The 13,982-nt window shown below is 33.7% G+C and overlaps 2 protein-coding genes across 2 annotated transcripts; one reads left to right on the top strand and one right to left on the bottom strand.

The window, feature by feature from the left end:
* Nucleotides 1-159: 159 nt before the first annotated feature.
* Nucleotides 160-2,379, bottom strand: LOC125187347 (probable leucine-rich repeat receptor-like protein kinase At1g35710). The gene is made up of 2 exons (XM_048083921.1): nucleotides 621-2,379; nucleotides 160-554 (listed from the first exon to the last, which is right to left on the bottom strand). The coding sequence occupies exons 1-2, from the start codon at nucleotides 2,377-2,379 to the stop codon at nucleotides 178-180; spliced, it is 2,136 nt and encodes a 711-aa protein (XP_047939878.1). The 3' UTR covers nucleotides 160-177.
* Nucleotides 2,380-12,061: 9,682 nt separating this feature from the next.
* Nucleotides 12,062-13,832, top strand: LOC125207400 (class V chitinase-like). Its single transcript, XM_048106728.1, has 3 exons — nucleotides 12,062-12,726; nucleotides 13,106-13,536; nucleotides 13,695-13,832. The coding sequence occupies exons 1-3, from the start codon at nucleotides 12,098-12,100 to the stop codon at nucleotides 13,715-13,717; spliced, it is 1,083 nt and encodes a 360-aa protein (XP_047962685.1). The 5' UTR covers nucleotides 12,062-12,097; the 3' UTR covers nucleotides 13,718-13,832.
* The last annotated feature ends 150 nt before the right edge of the window (nucleotides 13,833-13,982 follow it).

Raw genomic sequence — 13,982 nt, 5'->3', positions numbered from 1 at the left:
GGTATTTAACTAAACTCAACAGCATCTAATCGCATATCAACATTTATTTCATCGTCATTCTACAATAATTTACAACATTTATTCAAGAAGAAGACTACGAAAACAGAGACATTTTCATATGACTACTTAACATCTGCATATTTATTATAAAAGAAGCTGTTTTAGGCAATTGTGAGCTCAATCTGAATGCAGGAGATGAAGCACTGATATTGAGCGGAACGACATTGCCAACTGTGGTGGGCGCGCACCAAGTTGCTGAGCCACTTCCTTCATTGACGGCCTTGACTTTGGATCACAACATACACATTTCAGTGCTGTTTTGACCACTCCAACCACTTCCATCGACATTCTTACATCGTCATCTGGAGATGCTAGCCTCTTGTCCAAGAGTTGTTGCACCATCATGTTTTCAGCAAACTGTGTGGATCTCGCCACCATCGTGTTGATAGAGGAAATGAAATCTCCCGGATGATCTCCAAACATGATTTCCAATGCCACAACTCCGAAGCTGTATACATCACATTTTTCTGTAACCGCCATTGTGAAGGCCAACTCTGCAACCAACAAACATGTCATCGTCATGAATACAATTAGTTTAAACAATGTTATGGAATGCATACCCGGTGCAATATAGCCTCGAGTTCCCACAAGTAGAGTTTGATTGGATGAATCAGGATCCAACAATCTAGCTGTCCCAAAATCAGATAAACAACCTTCGAACTCTGAATCCAAGAGTATGTTGCTGCTCGAAATGTCTCTGTGCAAAATAGGAGGGCTGCAATCGTGATGCATGTACGATAGTGCATTTGCAACGTCCTTCACCACATTTACCCTTTTCTTCCAGTTCAGCTCCACAGCTTCATCTTCATCCATCAACACACGAAAGAGGCTTCCTCGTTCCATGTAGTCGTAGATAAGAAACATGCTTTGTTTGTGCAAACAAAAGCCAAAAAGCTTGACAATATGTCGATGGCGTATCTGAGAGAGAACCATGGCTTCATTCCTAAAACATGAATCAAAAACAGGATTATCTCCTTCAAATCTGTGAAGCTTCTTAACAGCAACAACTTTTCCAGTGGGAAGTTTAGCTCTGTAGACGCTCCCGTAGCCACCAGTTCCGATGCAGTATTTGAAGTCAAAGTCTTGTGTCGCTTCAGTGATGTCTTGGTAGGCGATGTTGCCATCGAAGTTCCACATCTTGAAAATGTCTCCATGTTTGAGATCAGGTGTGACTGAGGGGACTTCTTTCTTTCCTTTTTTGGAGAATATTAAATGGATCACACAGAATATAAAAAGCACAAAGACTACATAATAGACGGCTTCCACAGTAGCGTTGTATCCCTTCGGAAGAAGTAACTTAGGATTTCCGATGAATGATTCTCTTGGAAACTTACGCCAAACGCTGTACGAAATCTTGCCCTCTAAACTATTGTAGGACAAATCGATTCCATCCAAACGCGAAACGGATTCTGGGACTTCACCAAAAAGATGGTTCCAAGAAAAGTCTATACTAAGAAACTTGGCATTAGGAACATCTCCTAACCGAGGAGGTATCCGTCCTTGGATTGAATTCCGGCTGAGGCCTATGGTTTTGATACAAGGAAGCATGTGTATCCCTGCTTCAAAAACACCTTCCACACTATTGTTGTCCAATTTCAAGATTTTCAGTCTTGTTAATTGGGTCATAGCAGGGGGCAGAGAGCCATTGATGTTATTGAAGCTCAAATCAAGAACAATCAAACGACGAAGGTACCATATTCCAGAGGGAATGACACCAAAAAAACTATTAAAAGAAATGTCAAGCACCTCTAAGTTTGTGAGATTTGGCAGTGAAAGAGGCATCGTCGTCTTGAGTTGATTATGAGACAAATTAAGATAAACTAGCTTGGACAAGCTTCCTATGTTAGGTGGAATGACACCATAAATGTAATTGTTATCAGAAATGTCAAGCACATTCAAGTTAGTCAGATTTACCAATGAAGGAGGCAGCTCAGAACTAAGAAGATTATGAGACAAATTGAGGTAAGACAAGTTGGAGAGGTAACCTATGTGAGGTGGGATGACTCCATACAGACCACACGAGCTGAGATGAATGCTGGTGAGGGATGTGAAAGAAAGCGGATCGAAATCATGCCACCTAGGCTGAGTGTTGCAACCTACATGAGTTTGCAGGCTTAACTCTGTAACGCGGCCTTGATCATCGCAAGTGATGCCTTTCCAGCTGCAGTGATGAGCAGTGGAGTTGATATAAGGCCACCCGAAATCCATCAACGCCTTATATTCTCTGCTCGAGTTTGAAGCATTAGATGCAACTACATTGCTCAACAATATGGTGATGCTGATTATGAAAATAGCATTAGCAGCAAACACAACATCCATCATCACTTGTATTTTTCTTTAGTTTTTGTGTATTTATAATTTTTTCTTAATTAAATTCATAGCTCTAATATCCCTTTATATACGACTCTCGGTTCTAACAGGATGAGATTAGTCTGCTCTTGAGTCTTGATGTCCACTGCAATCGTTTAATTGCTTATGTCATTCTCATATTTTGTGATTACGTGGTCATTATTGATAATACACGTTTAATGAATGAAAATTATAAAAAATAAGAGTAATCCAGGTCAATGCTTGAACTGTCATAGATTGTTCGATGACTACAAATTTTACAAGACATTCCTTTTCCAAAATATTGCAACGTATCATATGTATGGTTACAAAACTTTCCATCTACTCCTAAAAAAACAAAGGCAAAACACATTCTTAGGTCCTTATACTTTAATCAAATTGTTCATTAGGTCCTCGTACAATTTTTTCGATTTAATAGGTCCTTATACCTTTTTCATAAATTTCATCACATCCTCGTACAATTTTTTCGTTTTAATAGGTCCTTATACTTTGATTATAAATTTTATTAGGTCCTTATACAATTTTTTATTTTAAGATATTTTTTACTTTTATCTTAGATAATAATTTATATTTAATTAATTAAATTTAATGAACCTTTTAATTTTATTATTTAACTTATCTTATGATTATGAATATTCAGGGAAACGTATTTTTCAATATAAATATAAATAATTAATTGAAAATTCGGATAGTTATACTAAAAAAACACTTCGATTTTAATCTTCAATCATCACGGTTAATCTTTTTATTATTCTCTACAACTTATTGAGATTATTGGATAACAAGATGATATTATCTTTATAGACTATGCTAAGTTAAATAATGGAATATTAAAAAGTTCATTAAGTTTAATTAAATATATATTATTATCCAAGATAAATGTAAAAAAGTCCCTAAAATAAAAGATTGTACAAGGACCTAATGAAATTTATGATAAAAGTATAAGGACCTACTAAAACGAAAAATCGTACGAGGACCTGATAAAAATATTGTGAAAAGTATAAGGACCCAGTAAAACGAAAAAATTGTACAAGGACCTAATTAACATTTTGACTAAAGTATAAGGACCTAAGAATGTGTTTTGCCAAAAACAAAAGATAGAGTTAATTTGTCATTAATTTTAGAAACGTTTATTTTGCGTCCTAAATCATTGTTAGTTTGAGACGCTTTATTTTGCGTCACAATTTTTGTGTCCCCTAAAAGATAATAAGTTTTTTTCGTAGAGTATTCAATGACTACAAATTTTCCGAACTTTCCTTTTAAATAGCATTGCAATATGTGAAATTGTTTTTCCATGAATTTCCTGCTATGTCTAACTTATAGGATTTTATCCTAAAAGCTATTGGTGATAAACGGAGTGATCAACTCTCTTTAAACTGATGTGGAATAATGTTAATTATTTCTGATCACGACATATCCTCTATTAAACTTGGCCCATATTTAAAGCTTAGATATATTATTGGGTTAGTCGTTTAGTTTCTAATTAGATATATTGTTGGGTCAATCAATTTAGTCTACAATCGGAGACTTACTTTGATACCGTGATAAAAAAAAAAATCCATGGTCTTTAAACCAATCAGTGATAGTAATGTGATTCATTACACTTGTATCATAAATTTAGTTTTTTTTTTTTGTTTTTTTTATGTCGATATAGGATAATCGTAATAATTACTTTTGTTTCATTTGTCAAACAATATTTATTTAATCCAACTATGCTCAACCATAAACAATTTATTTATATGGCGAAATATAAATCAACAGTGCTACAAATTTTAGATACTTTAAAATGTGTCTAAAATACGTCAATTGTCATACAATTGACTTATACATATTATTGCAAAATTTTAGTAGTCTACTCTTGTCATCACTACCCTAAATTTCCATCCCGGTCTACATGTTATTGCAAAATTTATTTGTACTGACTATACATATAATGCACGTTTTTTCCATTTTGATATTGACATCAGAAAATATTTCACTCATATTCCCGATCAAAGTTTTTTTTTCCATACTTCATTTTCACTTCTGAACTTTCATGAAATATTTTAATAATTTTAGAAAATACGAAAATTTATGGTAAATTAATTCCTAAATAATACTCTATTAAAAAAAAAAAAAGGAGATGTCACATTTTTTTTTCCTTTTTTTAATAAAACTCCCTTTCACATTAATATAAATATAATATATTATCTCTCCACCTACCATATTTACCTTTTCTATAAAAAAATTCATGCTCCAATGGAAAAGGTATATAGGGACATATTATATGTTCTTTCATTTTGAGAAGGTATCTTTACCTCTTCTTGGTAGAAAGGATAAAATGTTAGTTATTTTTATTTGCCTTTTTAATTTATCTTCTTTCCTTGGAGTACATTACTTTTTAATAAGTTATAATTACCTTTTTTAGAAGGTAAATGAGAAATATATCTTCTCAATTTACCTTTCTCTCTTAGAGATGCTCTAAATAGAAGAATTTTTCATAAAAAAAGGTAAATATGGTAATTATATTAATTTAACTCTCCATTTACCTTTTCCTTGGAGATGCTCTTACGGAGTTTTACATTTCTTAGTTATTTCTAGGGAGCCTGAATTGCGCTTATAGTACTTAAATTGCATTCACTTAAAAGCGGGTTCAGTAGCAAAATTTACCCCCGGCGTTACAGTAAGAAAACAAATACAGTACTTATATATAGAGAGTACAAAAAATGATGATTTTTTTTCATAAAAAATGAGGAAAAGGAAAGGAAAAATTAAAGAGCAACAACTTAACTAGAATGAAAGTGTGTAGATATATATGTCAACTAAAATAGCATTTTAACAATATATTTTATTTTACTATTCCATAAATTAATATTGCAAATAAATAATTAAATATCCACGGGAGCCTGGACACTTGTATAGTTGTATGCAATACAACGATATGGTGTGAATATTGGTGCATATTTTTCAAATATAATACGGGCAAAACAGATTTAATAAATGTCCCTAAAATTACTATCAACTTCAAGCATACAATTTCAAAGATAGCACTTAGGGAGCCTTATGATTTTTAATATAACCTAATATAAAAATTGAGAGCAAAGATTTTGTACTCCATAAGAAAGTTAAATGTGAACATTTATTAATTAAACTTTTCTTCCACCTTTAATATTTTATTTTCTCTCAAATACTTTTGGGCCGAAGACAACTATTGGCGAGCCCAATTGTAGATAGGGCCAATATAACTCAACTAGGAACTGTTGTGCCTATAAATACTCCTTAATTACTCAAGGTCCTATTCTAATGCTTTTAGCACCTTAATCCAAAATCAAGACTAAATCTCCACCCTTGAATTTTAAAATGAGTAGATGAGATTAAAGCTTACAAAATCTCAATAAATAGTAGACAATGTATCAACAAAAGGGTAATATCGTCATTATGTTATCAAATGATAATTTTCGTGGGTGTTTTTTTATATCAACATTGTGTATTACAAATATCAACAATATGACATTGGAATATCAACACATTTTTATTGAGATTGGACATGCATAATATTGAGATTTTGCCTACAATATATTGAGATTTTTTGTTGCATTTGTTGAAAATAGCTGATTATCAACATGTACGAAAATTGAAATATAATTTATTAAATTTCATCACCCGAACATCGTCGGAACATATGCAATTGAGATCTCGTTGGAATCCTTATTAAATTATCTTTAATTTGATATATTTTTTGCGAAAAAATAATTTAAATTGAGAGAGTTAGTAAATTTAAAGATTTGAGATGATTTTGAGGAGAGAGAAAGTAGTTAGTTATAATTACTACATATAGGATTTGACATTAATACCCTTTTAATTTAATTAATAATTATTTAAATTTAAAATATATTACACTTGGCATCATATTAACCATAAGATCTTCTAATCTAATGGTTGAAAATTGATCTCAATTTGGGATTGATAATTAGTTAGCAATTGATTACATCCCCTTCCTACCTAACTTTAACTACTCGGTTTCGAGTTTCTACTCCCATTTGTATTCCCATATTCCGTTTGTGCCACCAATTTTCGCCTAAACATTTATTGGTTTAGACCTTCAATGTAGGGCATAACTTTTGTCGATAATATCGATATTTAGCTTTCGGTGTCAAGGTTTCTTCGTATCTAGCTACGCATTCTCTATAACAAGTTGATCGGATCGATGTCCATGGACCATGGATTGCAGTGAGATTAAGATAATAATCATGTGGATATCGGGCGTCGACATAATTATTTAAGAAATCATCGCACTATTCTACACGATGTTATTGCAGCCTCAGTTCCATAAACAACAACTGCACATTCTAGAAGATTCCAATAGAGTCTCAACCTTAATAAGCTTAAGGTTTTGACCACATGAATCTTGACCAATAGCTATGTAAATGAAGGATCAAATCTGAATATTGGGTGCAATAACACCGTTGAGCGTGAATATTAATAATCTAAGCCCCAACCTTCAATATGACATAGCCATCATCTCGTTCTTAAGCTTTCTTAGTACATTCGCGGATCTTGAATTAGCAAATTCAAGTCTCCGAGGGATTGGGATTAGATGAGCCCTTTCAGCATAGGGGTGGTGCGGTACGGTATACCTCGGCGAGAATGTCATACCGCATACCGTACCTCAAATTGCAGTATGATAAAATGTCATACCTATATCTTACCGAATTTTTCGGTATACCGCATTATACCTCAAATTCGATATGACAATTTCCGATACCGTTACCATACCATTTATGCGGTATACCACACCATATTTCGGTATACCGTACTTTTAAGGTATACTAAAATAAGGTATGACATACCAACTACGGTATACCAAAATAAGGTATGGAATATCATTATACCCGTGATTCATATAAAAAAAATCCTATTTTATAACCAAATATTTAAAATAAAATTTCACCTATTTAAATAATGTCCAAAACATTAAAACTCCGTCACAATCAAATCTTGATCATAAGATTCAAATCAACAAAACTTCAACCATCACCATACAGTGGACTTGATTTGCATCGCTTCACTAAATGATTTCACAATCCACTTGTACTGCCATAGCTACATGTTATTTCAATTGTGTAGTAGTTGCATATCGCAATTAGTTTTAAACTGCCATCACCCATTTTCGTTCTTTTTTTTTTTTGCAATGATCCCAATATGGGCTACCGCTTCTCTTTTTAGGAGTTAGAGGAGGTTTCTCTGTGAAAGTTATTTTTAAAGTGCATATTGCAATGATTTCTCTTTTTGCAATGATCCCAATATGAGATTTAGGGATTCTAATTTCTATTTCTTAAATTATTGTTAATTTTAAGTATTATTTATATTAATATATAATTGAAATATATAAATACATATAATCTGTAAATACCTCATTTTTTAATATATACCATATTTCAGTATAAATTAATAACGGTATGATTCCACATAGTCGGTGTTGTAATAATTGAATGAACAATTATATAAAGCTCTCTATGATGATTAACCGAGAACGACGGAGAAGGAGCATAAACTGTAGAGCGGAAGCATACCTTGATCCATAATGAATAGAAAGGCGGAATTGCTTTGCAACGGCTATGGATCTTCCAAACGATCAGAGACGTCCTTCACAATAGTCTGCCGAGAGAATACAGAGATATTGAACGTTCTTCTAACGTCTGAGGACCATAACCCTAGCTTATATTTATATTAAATATAAACCCTTTTATTTTCTATTCGGTCTCTCATCAAATAGAAAATCACTTTATGGTATCTACACTTATTTCCATAACAATTAAATACACTTTAGCCCAAACCTTAATCTTTATTGGATCACTTTAATTGGGCAACTGAAAGATAGCCATACACTTTAAATTAGTCATGTGGAAGCCCAAAAATTCTAACAGTCGGTATATACCGAATGTGCGGTATACTGCAGTATGCTACGGTATATGAGAATCTATACCTTTACCTTACTGTAGTCTAGCGGTAAGATATCATACCATACCGCAAATTGTGGTATACCGCAAATCGGTATTTTTCGATATAATTTCGGTACGGTAAGTGCGGTATTTCGGTATATTTACCCAGCCCTATTTCAGCATGGTGGGCTTGAGCTCGTACATCTGCTAAGGCTTTGATGGAAATTTTTGCAGCATGCTTATCGAGCATGTTGTAGTGGCCAGTGGCCTCTGCTGGCTCTCACGTCTATCACTAAGTTCTAAGCTTAATTTGCAAGTACCGTGGGAATTTCAAGTCATTCCGATAAAAAATATTTTTAACGTGTTTTCAACTTTGCCAGCATTTTCATCTCATCCCCAAAGTCTTTAATTTTAAGAGACATAGTACGCGCTTTTCCCATTTTTTTTTCCAAAGTCCAAAGTCCATTTAGAATGTTGCATATATTCAATGCAATGCTTCATTAGTCGTTGAACATTCTAACTTATTGACTCAATAGTTTTATACTACTATCTAATGGAGATTAATTGGACCAATAGCTTTTTCTATTCTTTCCAAAGCCATTAAGATTTTTGCATATATTTCAAGCAATACTTAATTAATTAGCCATTCAATTTATTGACTTGCATTGTTAGCTTTCTCATACTTATCTAACGAGTTTAAATTGGATTAATTACTTAAGAGTTATTTTTAATCTTTAACTGTATTTATATATTTATTATTCTTGGATAAAATACCACAAGGCACTAATTTTATGGCTGGTAAAATTAAAAAAAGTTGAAATTCTTATTTAGAGAGTATAATTGCTAGTATAGTGTAATTTGTTATATTTAATGATCAGTTTTATGGAACCAATTACTTAAGAGCCTCTTTTTTCTTTAAACGTATTTGTTAGTCGTTGGTATATACTCCTAATGATTCTGGATAAAAACTAATGAAATTCTTTTCATGAAAAATAGGATAAAGAAATGAGGAATTTAAAGGAGAGGATTCTGCAAACTCTGATTTCTCAGTGACAAATTTGCAATCAGGGAGAAAAGTGGAAACATAAGATAAAAGTAATGATAAACAACTAAATTTTGTACAACCAAAATAAGGTTATATTAATAATTTGATAGATTAATTATATATTAAAATTATAAATATAGTAAGTTATTAAGTTAAAAAGACTTATTAGCCTTTAACTTCACTTTTTATATTTATATTTAAATTTTTTTTCTATTGTTTTAATATTTGAATTAAAGTATGCACTAATTATATTTATGATTCTAAAAAAATAAAAAAATTATACAAAAATTATAAATATATGACCACAATATTATGCACTTTCCATGTATTATATATGCATCTAAATATTTTAGTTAAATGCACAAACAAACCTATTTTTGGTCAAATAAACTAAATTTTGGTTGTACAAAATTTGGTCACATAGATTTGTTGCATAAAGTCTTATGTTGAATTATATTTCCACGCGTTTCAAGTTATTCAACACTTTTTTAAGTCAAGGCAACAACTTTCATTAGATTATAGTACTACTATTATAGAGACGTGCAAGCTCAGGTCCACTACGCTACAGTCATAGGTGAACTCAGCATACAAGTATTTCAAAATTCATTTTTATGATGACATCATTTTATTCTTAAAATTTATTACTACAAGAAAAGAATGGATAAAAAAATTCTATCTAAAAATTCTATCTTTAAATTCCCAATTTTTGTGGATGATGTCCATGTCTTATCTCTTTATTCTTAATGATGGTAATGTTCCTAAAATTTTTGTATTTTCAGGGAACTAAAACTTACTCCGTCTAATTGATATTATGAATATACGCTTTGTAGAAAATTTCTTGCGAGTTAGGAACATTAGTTTGTGGACGATGGAGTAGGCTCTTTACATGAATATAATACTCATTAATAGATGACGTGTTTTCATTTTTAGTTTGTCCCAAAAATTATTATATTTTCTTTTAAAAAAATTATTTCTCACATTAATATAAATATATTTCCTCCGTTCCTTCATAGTTGAGTCATTTTTCTATTTTGGGAAGTTCTCTCATAGTTGAGTCATTTTTAAATATAGTAACTTTTTCTTCTTTCGTATTTTACTCTCTCTTACTTTATTCATTTTTTACTTTATTCTCTCTACCTTTTTTCTCTTTCTTACTTTTTTATCCATTTATTTAACACACTCAACGTTCATTTCTTAAACTCCGTGCCGAAAAGTTTCGCCTCAACTATGAGGGAACAGAGGGAGTACTATTTTCTCTCTCCACTCAACATACAAAACAACATCTCTTAAAATTCCATACAATTACCCAAGTGTATCATCTACTACGAGACGGAAGGAATACCTATTTATCTAGGGATGTAATCAAATACAAACTCTAAATATTGCATAAATCCCAAATAATAATCTGGACCGCTAGAAAATATCAAAGAGTAAAGGTCATTTTTTGTCCTAAACATATGGCCGAAATACCAATTTTGTCAAAAACATTCACTTTTAGAAAACGGGTCCATAACATATGAAATTCGTGTCATTTACGTCCATTTTTTACGGTGCCGTCAATTTTTGACGGTCAACCGTCGATTAACACAATTTTGACCCGATTAAGCTAATTTTGACCCGATTAAGCTTATTATTATTATTTTTTCAGGATCGATTTGATCTTGATTATTAATATCATGGACTACTTTGACGTTTATGAAGTTGTATGTTTTCTTGCATTCAAAATCAATTCAAATTCAAAATCCAAAATTCATTATTCAAAATCAATTCAAAATTGAATTCAGATTCAAAATACATCAAAAATCCAAAATTCATCATTCAAAATAAGGATTTTAATTGCATTCAAATCCATCAACACTTGAATACACAAACAATTGTTATAACAACAACAAACCATAGACAATAAGACACAACATTCACCAATTTCTCAATTTTTTATCCTTTATTTCGGATAAATTTAGTGCTAAACCCTCAAAAAATCGGAACCACCCACTGAGGTTGACGAAAAACAGCCTTCGACTTCACGAATTGGCTCGCACGACTTGAAGAAACAACATTCATTGCTCTCACATACAAAGTAAAGCTTCCCCTATGGGTTTTGCTTGGTTGGTGACTATACGAAGCGACGCCACCTTCTTGCAATTGCAGAAAATGTAACTATATCGAAGATCTCGCGAGCCGCCGCCATCACTGGAACCCTACTGCACCTTGACTCGGCCATATCTAATGGGTCGGACGACGTATGGTGGTGTTGCAAAGAAAGAGCTGAATTAGGGTTCTTGAGAAAGAAAGAGAAGAAAGAGAAGAAAGAAAGGGAGAAATCGCGATACTTCAGTTTTTATTTTACGTTTTCATATTCAATTTTGCATTTTCAATTTTTTTTAAAAAAAATAATAAACTTAATTGGATCAAAATTAGCTTAATCGACGATTGATCGTAAAAAATTGACGTAAATAATACGATTTTTATATATTATGGACCTGTTTTTTAAAAAGTGAATATTTTTAGACCAAATTGATATTTCGACTATATGTTTAGAACAAAAGAATGACCTTTACTCATACTAAAATAACGGTAAATAAATTGTTAATACAGTGGCAATGAGATATTGTGTAACATTTTTTATTGGCGTGATTTTATCATCCGTACAAACTCTACACTTTATCAGGAATCATCTAGTATCTATTTATAAAAAAGCATAGTTATCGATGAATATGACACCATGGCTACATCAGCAGTACTACTCCTCTCAGCTCTCTTCCAAATACTTCATTTCTCTTCCGCCGCCGTGAATGGAGGCTACTGGTTTCCAGAGGGAGGCTTGGCCGCCTCAGACATAGACTCCACTCTCTTCACACACCTCTTCTGCGCATTCGCCGACCTCAACCCCTCCACCAATCAAATCACCGTCTCCTCCGCAAACACACCCCTCTTCTCCCAGTTCACCGCAACCGTCCGATCCAAAAATCCAAACGTCAAAACCCTCCTCTCCATCGGCGGCGGGACCGGCGGCGAGGCTTCCTTCTCCGCCATGGCCAGCCAGCCCGCCTCTCGGCGCTCCTTCATCGACTCCTCGATCAGGCTGGCCCGCTCCTACGGCTTCTCGGGGCTCGATCTGGACTGGGAGTATCCGCGCACGGCCACGGACATGGCCAATCTGGGAACCCTGATTTCGGAGTGGCGCCGCGCCGTCTCGGCCGAAGCCCGGGCATCAGGGAGGGCCGCGCTTCTCCTCACCGCGGCGTTCTACGTCTCGTCCGATCTCAACGGCGCAATCTACCCGGCGCGGGCGATCGACACGGGTTTGGACTTCGTGAACGTGATGGCTTACGATTTCTTCGATCCGTCATGGTAAGATTGAAATTCATAAGGTTTCATCCTAAAATTGTTACTTATATATTTATTTCAGTTCAAAAATAAAAATTATTTTTATTCTAGTCCGTTCCTAAGTTATAAATTTTATATTTTTGAAAACTTTTTTCTTACTGATAAGTTGGGCACTTTCTTCGTTATCAATACGTTTCTATTTTTTAAAACAGCCATAGTTAAATTTCATACTTTAATTTTAAATTTATCCCAAAATATATCATTTCTTTTTTTAAAGAATTTTTTTCATACTAAAATATAAAAATATTGTGTTTTCCATTTAACATCTACTTTATTGTATCATCGCAAATGACATCTACTTTTAGACGGAGGGAGTATTTATTATTGTATCATTTGGCAATAGGTACAAGTTCACGAACTCGCACGCGATGCTGTACGACCCGGTGAACTGGGTCAGTGGCAGCAAGGGCATCGCGGCTTGGATTCAGGCAGGCGTGCGCGCGCAGAAGTTGGTTCTCGGCGTGCCATTTTACGGCCACGCGTGGCGGCTGGCAAATGCGAATAACCACGGCGTTTTGGCGCCGGCAAACGGGGCTGCCGCTGAGGATGGAAGTAAGTATAGCCAGATTAGGAGCTTCATCCAGCGGAATAATGCGGCGGTGGTGTATAATTCGACGATCGTGTCGAATTATTGCTACTCGGGAACTACGTGGATCAGCTATGACGATATTGAATCCATCGCTGCTAAGGTTTCGTATGCTAAGCAGAGAGGGCTGCTTGGTTACTTCGCGTGGCACGTTGGTGCTGATAGCGACTGGGCTCTCTCTAGACAAGGTAATTTTGGTTAGGGCGAGAATTCAGATTTCGGTTCAATTTTTCCTTAGTATGAACTAATACCCGATTTTGTCTAATCGGGATTATTTATAGGTAATTTTGATTTGAATATGATTTGGTTAATTGTTTGCTAATATAAATTTGTTTACACATTGCAGCTAAAAAGTCGTGGGGAGCATAAGAAATCGCTTACTACTTCTCTGATATCCACACTCCTTTGGAAATAATGTATTGTACTCCATAAACAAAATAAGGAAATATTTATATATATCCAATCTCTAGGTTCTTCTATTTTACCGATCCTCAAGGTCTTAGGATGTTAATTTTCCTATGGTGTCAAGTGGATTGAGACTAGAGGTGTGCACTTTTAACTGTTTAAAAAATATTTGAATTGAAACCACCGATTAACGATGGTTCCAAACAACCGATTCAGCCATTAAGTGTCG

The sequence above is a fragment of the Salvia hispanica genome, chromosome 1 (genome assembly GCF_023119035.1).
Source record: "Salvia hispanica cultivar TCC Black 2014 chromosome 1, UniMelb_Shisp_WGS_1.0, whole genome shotgun sequence".
NCBI lineage: Eukaryota > Viridiplantae > Streptophyta > Magnoliopsida > Lamiales > Lamiaceae > Salvia > Salvia hispanica.
This window is presented reverse-complemented; position numbering and strand designations above follow the sequence as displayed.